This window comes from Lachnellula hyalina (genome assembly GCF_007821495.1).
Source record: "Lachnellula hyalina strain CBS 185.66 chromosome Unknown contig00091, whole genome shotgun sequence".
Taxonomy (NCBI): Eukaryota; Fungi; Ascomycota; class Leotiomycetes; order Helotiales; family Lachnaceae; genus Lachnellula; species Lachnellula hyalina.
Genome location: NW_022157205.1, coordinates 75,762 through 86,753, shown reverse-complemented (window position 1 = coordinate 86,753; position 10,992 = coordinate 75,762). Strand labels below are relative to the sequence as shown.

The 10,992-nt window shown below is 47.7% G+C and overlaps 3 protein-coding genes across 3 annotated transcripts; 2 read left to right on the top strand and 1 right to left on the bottom strand.

Moving 5' to 3' along the window:
• Positions 1-238: 238 nt before the first annotated feature.
• ABCA3_1 (ATP-binding cassette sub-family A member 3) lies at positions 239-5,316 on the top strand (the record flags this gene model as incomplete). The annotated part of the gene is made up of 4 exons (XM_031151159.1): positions 239-939; positions 991-1,966; positions 2,013-2,252; positions 2,305-5,316. 4 exons carry the CDS (start codon positions 239-241, stop codon positions 5,314-5,316), a joined length of 4,929 nt encoding a protein of 1,642 aa, XP_031004377.1.
• A 268-nt stretch (positions 5,317-5,584) lies between these two features.
• Clcn3_1 (H(+)/Cl(-) exchange transporter) lies at positions 5,585-8,489 on the bottom strand (the record flags this gene model as incomplete). The annotated part of the gene is made up of 6 exons (XM_031151158.1): positions 5,585-6,883; positions 6,930-7,115; positions 7,164-7,255; positions 7,302-7,416; positions 7,465-7,617; positions 7,671-8,489. Coding segments are annotated over 6 exons (2,664 nt in total), but the record flags the coding sequence as incomplete, so codon positions are not given.
• A 190-nt stretch (positions 8,490-8,679) lies between these two features.
• Positions 8,680-10,746, top strand: LHYA1_G006217 (Uncharacterized protein; the record flags this gene model as incomplete). Its single annotated transcript, XM_031151157.1, has 3 exons — positions 8,680-9,074; positions 9,125-9,431; positions 9,481-10,746. Coding segments are annotated over 3 exons (1,968 nt in total), but the record flags the coding sequence as incomplete, so codon positions are not given.
• Positions 10,747-10,992: the final 246 nt, after the last annotated feature.

Below are 10,992 nucleotides of genomic sequence, written 5' to 3'. Positions count from 1 at the left end.
GGCAGACTGTGTTTCAGAGCTCGATTTCTACGCATAGATATTACCTCGTTTCCTCTTAATATCTCGAATCAATATTCGAGCATGTTTTATTTTATGTGGTTATCAACCGTACCTGCATTTATTCTGAGTTGGTCGAGTGCTCTTCTCTCCTCTTGACGCCGATGAATAGGTTGTAGACGACATACCTCTGAACAAAACTTCTAGGTGGTCTAAGTTGTCTGACAGTTATTAATATACGATGGCAACCTCTACCCAACGCCCACGATGGCAGAGAATTTATCGCCAGACTCTCACCCTCATTTACAAGAACTTCCTCATATTTTATAAAACACCTATCTCGTTAATTCTGCGGGCTTTGGTTTTCCCCATCGCTGTTACGCTCATTTTCAGCTTTCTCAAGCATATTCGAGAAAGTGGATCGAGCTATGATGATCCATTTGGAATTTCCGCGACTTCCTTCCCTGTCAAGGACCTACCCGATGCTATGAAGGTTGCCTCAAAACAAAAACTTGCCTTTGTACGAAATGGAGTTTCAAATGAAACCCTCGGTCCAATTATCGATGGAGTGCTTGGGCAGTCTGGAATGGACTCAATGCAAGGCTATTCAGTTGACGATCCCAATGACCTCTTCTATCTGTGCCAGCAGTCTACTCAAGGGACCAGTGAATGCTTTGCAGCTGTCATCTTTCTGGCCTCAAACGATACAACGGTCGAATATAGTATTGCACTTGACGACAAATTGCTCTCGGGTTATGGATATGGTAACTATCAAACTGATGACACGGTAATGGCCAAGCGTGTCTTGCCCCTCCAGTGGGCTTTAGATTCTCATATTGGCGGCTTCCAGACTGTCTCAAGGCCTTCGGTGCAACCTTATGGGGGGTCGCACTACTCATCACTATCCAGCGCAGCAGCGCCTCCTACCCATGCTGAATTCTGGTATGTTTTCCTCTCATGATGTTGATACCTGACTGACTTGAGACTTTAAAGGCTCGACCTAGTCGGCGCGTTTGTTGCTCCTGTCTTCATCCTCATCCTAATCGGCGTCGTGTACCATCTTGCGACTTTCGTAGCTACGGAAAGAGAGACTTCGATGGCTGAGTTGATGGCAGCCCAAAAAGTGTCAATCACACCCAGGATACTGTCAACATTCATCTCGTTCTTCGCTGTCTACTTCCCCGGGTTTCTCATCAGCTCAATTCTCTTGACGAAGATATTATTCACTAGAACATCCGACATCTTATTCCTGTGGGTCACACTTCTGGCTGGTGCTTCCCTGATTGCTTCGTCACATTTTCTGGCCTCTTTCTTCGCTAAGGCTCAGCTCGCCGGGCTCTACACCTCAACCCTTGCGTTTGCACTTGCCCTCGTTACCTTAGCCGCGTCCTTGACTAGCGACAACCCTCAGACCCAGGTTACGGCATTGGCTGCCATATTTCCACCCTGCACTTACGCAACTCTCATTGGCGATGTCGCAACAAGAGAGTACTACCTGCGGCCCTTCTCTCTTGCACCAAACAGCACCGACTACACCAATGTAGATGGCGGTGAGGTAAAGTACCAATTTATGAATGGATATCTTTACGTCGTTTTCTTTATCCTCCAGATTGTAGTCTATTCTGCTGCGGCTTATGGCATTGAGCATGGCCTCTGGGGAGTGTCGAGGAACTTCGACACTATCGATGCCACAAGTGACGTGGCTGTTCGCTGCACTGGTCTCTCGAAAACTTACTATGGGAAACGGCCGTGGTACTGGCCGTTTATGAATAAGGGCGGGCCAGTTAAGGCTGTAAGCGATCTTAACTTGGAAGTCAAAAAAGGTTCGGTTACATTCCTGCTTGGTCCAAACGGCGGTGGGAAAACTACGACGCTCAAGTGCACTGCTGGTATGACTGCGATGGACCCCGGATCGCAGCTGGAGCTTAATGAAGCTGGGTTGGTCTTTGGTATATGTCCACAAAGCAATGTAAGTGTCCTGGTATCCCGTATGTGACATCTACTAATCAGCTCAGGTATTCTGGGACTCACTTACTGTCCAAGAGCATATCAAAATATGGAGACAGCTTAAGACTGCCGCTTTCGAAGACCTCGCCGTTGACGATGACGATGTCTTGGTGGAGTGCGACCTATTGGGAAAGGCCGGTGCTTGTGCAAAAACTCTCAGTGGTGGGCAAATGCGGAAATTACAACTTGCTATTTCATTTGTTGGTGGATCGAAAGTCTGCTGTATTGATGAAGCCTCTAGTGGCTTGGTAAGAGTTTCTTTCTACCATATGTCAAAGGAATATGCTAATCATCTCAAAGGACCCCCTTTCAAGACGTAATATCTGGAATATCATACAAAAAGGCCACGCTCGACGCACTATACTTGTCACTACTCATTTCTTGGACGAAGCTGATGTCTTAGCTGACCACATTGCCATTCTTTACAAAGGTAAATTAGTCTGCGAAGGACCTGGAACCTCGCTCAAAGCACGATTTGGAGACAACTATTCAATTCGAAGCAATAATGATGCCGAGGACGACAATTTGGTGTGGCGGTCTCCAAATTCAGCCGAAGCCACCAGAAAGATTATTGAGTTGGAAGAGCTCTCGGAAGACAACACTTTCAACGTGGTCTTTCCAACACTGGAGCAAGTCTTTCTGAAAGTCACATCGGATTCCCACACCGTAATTCGCGATCATGGCGGTGATGGTATTGTTGGCGAAGAGGAAAATGAAACGGTCATCGATGAGAAAGTCTTTGCTCTGGAGCAAGAGAATGCAAGGGACATTGATCTCGACATTGGACATTCGATTGGTCTTGCCAGACAAATCTCGGCATTGTTCAATAAGCGATACTTGCTGCTCATGCAAAAAGCTGGCTGGATTTCCTACGCTATTAACCTCATAATCCCGATTATCATCGCAGCAGCCTTAGTAAAGTTCGTTCCCAAATTCGATGCCCTTCAGACATGTGCCACGAATGATCAACTTCTTCACGAGGCTTCCAGTGGCAATTATTCGTCTCCTTATAGCGCACCAACGTTCGCACCCCTCGAAGACGGAACCATTCCTTCAATCTACGTATATACAACATCTAATCCTTCAGGTTACCAATCATCCAATACCAAGGCAATTCTAGGCCCAACTTCCGAATGGACCAACACCGCCCAAGACGACCTTTATGCATCGGTTGTCAGCCGCTATTTCAGCAACTCGGGATCAAGGTCCGCAACAAATAGCACTTGGCAGACCACAGAAGCTCTCGCCACTCGAGCTTTCGTCAATACTACAGACGATATGATTGCCGAGATCAGCAACTCCACCCGGCAGTCGACCGTACCTTTCACCATATTCGCGCCCTCAGATGAGAGTGCAGTGATGTTCTACAAGACGCTTGAGTACGAAGAAGCAATCGGGGAAAGTATGATCGGATTTAGTATAATTACCAATCGGATCGCGAATAGTACCAAGAAGACTGGAATTGCCAAGCAGATGATCCCGTCGATTCGATCAATGCGCCATGCCGAGAACAAAGTCGACTTTAGATCGATGCCCATCGATGTCTTGATTGCGCTATCGTTTATTGCTGCGGCAAGCATCGCAGTCATATATCCCGCATTCGAGAAGAACAATCGTGTTCGAGCTCTTCAATATTGCAATGGTGTTTCGCCTTTTGCCCTCTGGCTTGGATACCTGCTTTTCGACCTCCAGCTCATTGTCATCCAGGCTTTCATCGTTTGGGGGATTCTCTTTACGGGACCAGCTGCAAAGGTTTGGTATGCCCCAAGCTATATTCTTGGGGTGTTTATTTTGTTCGGTATTGCAACCTATCTCGGTACCTACGTGCTATCTCTTTTCACCAAGAAGGCAGCTTTTGCAATCGCAGCTGGTATTCATGTTCTACTATCCGCCATATATCTAGTTGGCTACATCATGAACCAGTCGTTTGGCAATTCAGATAACCTTCACGAGACGTATTCGGCGATTCAATATGCTGTCGGCTTGACATCTCCAGGTGCCAATCTTCTAAGAGCATTATTCTTAGCCAACAACAGTTTCGAAATTCTTTGTGGCAAGTATGGAGTCGCAGATACCAGCAATCCTTTTGCATATGTCCGGTATGGAAGTGTCTACGCAAACCTCTTCATCCAAATAATCTTCCTCATTACCGTGCTTGGCGTATACGAGTACGGAAGCGCAGACTGGATACGTCGAAACATCACCAACCGCGGAATTCCCGCTCGTCTCCACTACATTGTCGAGTCCAACAACGAAGAAAATGCAGCCGCGCTTGCGGAGAAGAACGCAAGGGCCAACAAATCTCAGATCCTTGACGTCTCCCGCATCTCCAAATTCTTCGGCAAGGTCTTCGCTGTTGAGAACGTTTCCTTCTCCATCTCTCAGAACGAAACCCTCGCCCTGCTCGGCGGAAACGGTGCGGGGAAAACGACAGTCATCAACATGATTCGCTCCGAACTGAAGCCCGACTTTGGCAGCATTCATCTCGATGGCGTATCTGTTCAGAAAGATCCGCATCGTGTAAGGTTGAATATGGGTGTCTGTCCCCAAGACGACGCGATCGATAACTTGACAGTACGCCAAACGCTCAGCTTCTACGCCACTGTTAAAGGTCTCAAAAATGTCGTCGGTAATGTAGACAAAGTGCTCAAAGCGCTAAACATAGCTTCTTACCAAGACCTGTCCGTCAAAGCTCTTTCTGGTGGCACAAGACGCAAGCTCAGTGTCGCTATTGCCATTCTCGGCAACCCCCGCGTTCTGCTATTAGATGAACCGAGTACAGGTCAAGACGCAGGAGCGAAACGTGTCTTATGGAAAGCCCTCCAGGATATCAGTGTCAACCACGCGATTCTCCTCACAACGCATAGTATGGAGGAAGCAGAAGCGCTCGCTACAGACGTTGCTATCATGGGGACCAAAATGCTGGCTACTGGTACGCTTACTTCCTTGCAAGAAAGTCACGGTGGCGCGTATAGTGTTCGCGCCGTCAGAGTCCCGGGCACGAATGCGCAGGAAGTGAAGCAGGTTGTGCAGGAGCGGTTTTGGGGACGGGTGGCGAATTATGTGGATGGGCATGGGCAAGTGAGCTTCAATCTACCACATGACAAGCGCGCGTTGGGGGCTATTATGAGGGTTATGGAGGGGTTGAAGGGGGATGTTGTTGAGGAGGAAGGACGCGTGGAAGGGAGTGCGGCAGGGGGGAGGGAATTAGAGAGGTTTATTCAGGATTATACCATTCAGGGACCTACGCTAGAGGAGGTGTTTATGAATGTTGCGAGGGAGAATGGTGATGTGGGAATTCCTGGGGTGTAGTGGAATTTTTGAGAATATGTTTTGTGCTTTTATAGATACCACGCTAAGTTCCTTATTACGATTCTACGTCCAATAGTGAATTCTCTTTCAGTGGTACTGTGATTTCTGAATGTAATCTCGAGCCTTTTCTCGAGGAAATAAAGCGTTGCTTTGAGGTAAACGACCAAGGTTAACCAAGTCTAAGATCGCAAAACAAGACGACGATGGATCTGACCAAACCTACTAGGGTGATAGAAAACAACGCTAAATTCAATTATATAATATCACCTCACAATATAGGTACATCACCAACCGGACTAGCCGGTGTTAAATCTTCACTACTCTCCTCCCTATTCAACAACCCGCTCTGCTCACCCTGCCCATCCTCCCTCGTCAGCCCCTCATCCGCACCCGTCGTACGTCTCGTCTCCTCTGCACCATTCAACACATACCATACATCCTTCTTCGTCAGCAGTCCCTGGAGGACGCCCCGATCGCTAAATAGAACATATCGGAGTCCTAGTTTTTGGAAGTAGGTGGCGGTGAGGAGAAGGTTGGAACGTGAGGGGAGAGTAATGGGCGTTTGGTCCATCCAGGGTCGGAGATCGAGCGTTGTGCGGGGGTCGGCGAGCGGTTGGTGTGAGAAGAAGGCTTCGGTTTCTAGAGGGAGGGAGCGTGGGGGTTGGGTGGAGTTTTGGAGGTTGTATGTTAATTCTGCTCGTGATATGTAGCCTAGCAAGATTGCTTCCCTCGGATCTGATATTACGGGGAAGCCGCGGCAGGGGTGAGTGGCTAGGACATTGGTAAGGGAGTTGATAGTATGCCCTGTTGCTGTCAGAACTACTAGGTCCTCGACGCGTGTCATGATTTGGCTGACGGGTATGTCTGGGATGACGGTTTCTTCGCTGTTGTCGAGGAATGGATATTGGTTGAAATGAATCCAGCTCTCGTAGATCCCGCGTTTCCCGAATGCATCGCCGACCCATTTGCTGAACATGACTGCTATCATGATGGGAAGGACGTAAGTGAGAGCTCCAGTGAGCTCAAACATGATAACGACGATCGATACCGTCATTCGAGTAACTCCACCAAGTGCAGCCGCAGCGCCAATAATGGCATATGTTCCTGGTGTAACACAAGGGACGTCTGGTTCGCAAGATGCGAATGGAAAAAAGGTTGGGTGGTTGTGGACCCAAATTTCCATGATGATTCCAACTGCCCGCCCAAAAAGGGCGCCGACCGCCATGGAAGGCAGGATAATACCAGCTGGGATCTGCAAGCCGAATGTAATCGAGGCGAGGAAAAAGCCAAGAATGGCTGCAAACACAAGTAAAAAGATTGTTCCAGCCGTGGCAGCCCCCGTTTTGCACAGCCCAAACTGGTCGTCAACAACTGTGGAACATTCTGCAAAGAGCGAGTAGACCAATTCAGAAGACTGAGCTCGCATATATAAGTTTGGATAGTTGATTAGTGCTGTAAGTAATGCTACTATGGCAACTTGGGTAACGGGTCCAGGCAGCCAAGTAGCAGCTTTTTTCCATTCAGCAACTTTCATGTTCAACTTGATGAACAGGCCACCGTAAATACCCTAAACTCAGTTAGCAGAAGCCCCAATATAAATCAGGTCATCTTACCCCGAAGATACCTAAAATTGCGAAAGGTACCATCTCAAATCCGTGCCAGCCAGTGCTGTATGTTACTTGGTAGAGCACAAGCTTTCCACTTCTGAACGGATCGAGCGCCTGCAGTGTAACAGCAGCCGTCATCGCACAGACAAAGCTCTGCCACATTGTTTTGTCGGGAAAATAATACGACAATTGCTTTCGTAGAGTTAGCTGTGGTATAATGCACCAGGACTTTCGACTGACCTCCAAACTGAAGAGAACTCCTCCGATGGGAGATCCAAATGCAACCGATATCCCAGCTGCAGCGGCAGCAGACAGAACCTCTCTTTTCCGCGCTAGCAGTGTCAGAATCATCATTTTCAGGATATTAGGACATGCTACCTTCATTTCCGTTGATGTTGCCAAATAATTTCATAAAAAGATTCGCGCAGCAACATGCTACGTGAACAAGTGGGCCTTCTTTCCCAAGCCACATTCCAGATGCGACTGCCAGACACTGTCACACATTAGAATTGCTTCAGAAGCATCAGTGTTGTTCACTTACTAATCCAAGGGACTTTATAGCTAAAGTCCATGTTCCCATAAAACGCCGTATAACAAAGCCTCCCAACACGGTCTTGATCTCGGGTATCCCACTATGCTTCGCAAACAATGCGTACTCCTGAACCAACAAAGTTGCGCAGAGAGCAAAAACAACCTTTCCAAACCATATATTAGCAATATTCTGAGAGTCGTGGCATGTCATCTTACCGAAAATGAGAGAAAAAAGAAGTATTCTATAAACCATTTACCTCCAGCTGATGTCACATGTAGAGCCACGCTCCAAGACAGCCAATCTCTACATTGCGAAAATCCGTCGTATCCATAACAGCAGAAATATTTGTTCAAATAAAAACGGCCACCATCCTCTCCAGCAGAGCAATATCCTGTCTTTAAATCTCCAAGCCAGTCGCTCACCACGTCTATTGCTGCCGCAAAGACGCCCGCTGCAAGCCCCGTCAAAATCAAGACCACCCAGATCTGACTTGCGTCTAGAGATTGTTGTACATAACCCAGTATTCCAGTAGCACTCGAGTACAGAGTTCGCAGACGCTGTCGTTCTTTTGTGTATTCGAAAATCCAGTCGATTGCGGTCATATCCTCGTACCCAACTCTTCGGCCCGGGCCTTCCACATACCAGTCGAGTGGGCCTCCATCTTTTGAATTTAGATTATTAGTTCCCTCTGTACTTCCGCCTATAGCATTTAAACCATGTAGGCTGGGTGTTCCAGGTCGGGGAGAGGGCGTAGCTTGACGCGCGGGGCTGTTGCTGCCTGTAAGGGCAGATAGAAATCGCGAGGCTGTCGGTTGCTTCTGCTTACGTTTGAAGGACATGATCTCTGGTCCATTCTCCTCTAGAGGGTCCTCAGAAAGCAATGCCTCTTCTCTCGAATGGTTTGCGACAGGATCGTCGTTCTCATTCTCGCTCTCGTCGTCGACTGTTGGATTCGGGGGGCTTCGATGCGACGACGAACTTTCTTGTCCGCTGGGCCGGAAGTAGCCCGCTGCTGTGCTTGCCATAATCAAACATCTGAGTATTCCAGTCGCATGTTTCTATTAAGGGGCGTAAAGTACATAATCTCGAGTCTAGACCTGGTGGAGTTCCTGATGCAGTCGGCGAAATATTCTTCCGCTCCGACATACTCGAGTATTTCTACAGTACCGGTGGTGAAAACGCGTCAATATCAAAAAAACTTCCAGCTTTTTTGTGATTCCCAGGAAGATTTCAAACATGGCCGGGGTAGCTTCAGCAGGACCTTCTGGTCTCACTGATCCTTCTGCAACTTTCGAAAAGATGCAAGAACTACTCAAAGCGAAGGATGATACATCTAGATTCGTTGGCCTTGCTCTTCTCAAGAGTGTTCTCGACAATGGGCAGCTAGTGCAAGATCCGGTTCGCATACATGTACTTTGGGAAGCTCTGTCTCCGAAGTTTTTGGATCGACTACTTCGAGCTCAACAGAATGACAATGTCAGCAAAACGGAGGCGAAAGACATGGTCGATCTTGCTGTTGCTGTTCTTCATACCTTCACCGTCCTCTTGCCTGAGAACTCTTTGAGAGACAAACGAATTATTGGAAGGATAAACCCCTTGATCAAAGCTTTAGTTCAAAGGTCGGCTTCCTTGAGTCCTTCGTTGATATCACGTGCTAATAGTTTTTCAGCTCTTCGGAAACTACAAAACTGATTCTCCAGACCATATTGACACTTGCAAGCCATCCGGAAGGAGCATTGGAGATCCTGCACGTTGATGATCTCTCTCCATTGATAGAAATTGCCACCCAATATTCTCGTGTACTCGACATTTTCGGCTACACTTGGATGAATGCGTCTACCATTAGTAATGAGGTGGCATCAGTTCGAGAGAACATTGACAAGGTCATTCCAGCTTTGCTCCTTGTGTTTCGTCAAACTGATGCAGTCACGTTACTTGAGTTTCTCGGTAACTTCGTTCCCAAAATTGTACTCGAAGTATGTCTTTGCACCATGTTCTATCTACCCAAATTCTAATAGATAAAAGGCAATTTCTCCCAATCCCAGTTGGCTCGTTCCACTCGTCTCAAGCCTCCGCAAGCTTGTCTCTCGCAAACCGACAGCAGCTGGCCGAGCAGCTTACACCAGACTAGCAGCCGCATTACTTCAAGCGTTCCCAGTACAATGTCCAATCCTACTTTTCAAAGACGACATCTCGGCAAATTCTGACAACAAGCCCTTCTCGTACCTTTTCGTTAACCTGTTGCTTATAGATTTACGCTCCTCATTTCCATCACTGCTGGCTCAACTCAACAGTACCGATTATTCATCTATTTCACAGCGGCTAGCAGCGGCATTTGACATTATTTCAAGCTTCATAGGCTTCCTTGTCAGGAGCCTAGATGACGAGACGGGAGTTCCATCATTTAGCATGCCACCGGATCTTTTGCTGAAGTTACGGAAAGACATCGCAGAAACCATGTCACTGACAATCGAATATCTTCGGGACAGGTGGGACGCATCCATTGCTGGGGCTTCTGGACTACATCCATCGGCACGAAGCGGTACATCTGCTACTTCAGAGGGCACACGACTCACTTTGACTTGGGAATCTATGAAAGATGATGTCACGGCTGACCCATTAATTCTAGCTGGAATCAGAGCTCTCGCAATCTGGATCCGCGAAGACGAGAACGAAAATCTACGCAGCGAAAGCGCAGGCTTAATGGATATGTTCATAGAGCTTTACAAGGCCAGTTCATTCGGCGCTCTTGACTTTCGCTACCCAGTGTTGCTTGCCTTGGAAGTCATTCTGGCATCCGAAGATGGCACGGAAGGATTTCTCGGTCAAGATGGATGGGTGGTTGTTTTCGAAGATCTTCGATCGATCCTCAAAAGTATATCGGAGTCAAACAGCGTCAACGACGCGGCTACTCTAGCACATGCTGCTCTTGGACTCGAGATTGTTCGTGCTTTACTTGCTGTCGTTGATCATCCCTCCACATCTCTCCCACAGGAAAATTGGATGGAGACCATCAAAGTCACGGCATCTATGAAGCCTTGTGCTACTCCGCCCCCATCATTGATTCTGGAACTGCAAATTGCAGCTCTTCAGCTCTCAACGGCACTACTTTCAAAGGCGGCTGGGGGAGTACAGAAAAGATATGTCACCAGTATTTCAGCGCTGTCAGGGCTGGTAAACCAGTTACAATCCCTAACGAAGGGTCTAAGCAATGAAACCGACAAAGTCGAATTCACGGATTCGTTAGAGGACGTTTCTCTGGAACTAGACAACCTGCGGATTACTCGATAATCCCCTTCGCGTGATCCCAGATGGTAAAGTCACAAGGCTGTAGATGGTTGAAGTCGAACCAATAAGAACCTAGTATTCAAGAAGGACTGAATGCAAGGCATACAGCCACCCACACCTCGCGAACTAGCGGATTCTCTACAGCCTTGAATTCAACGAACTCCCCATCATCTTGAACATTCTATAATTCCGGTGACACCGTCAACCATGGTCGATAAGTTGTTCACTCCCGTGCTCACCTAATCTGAC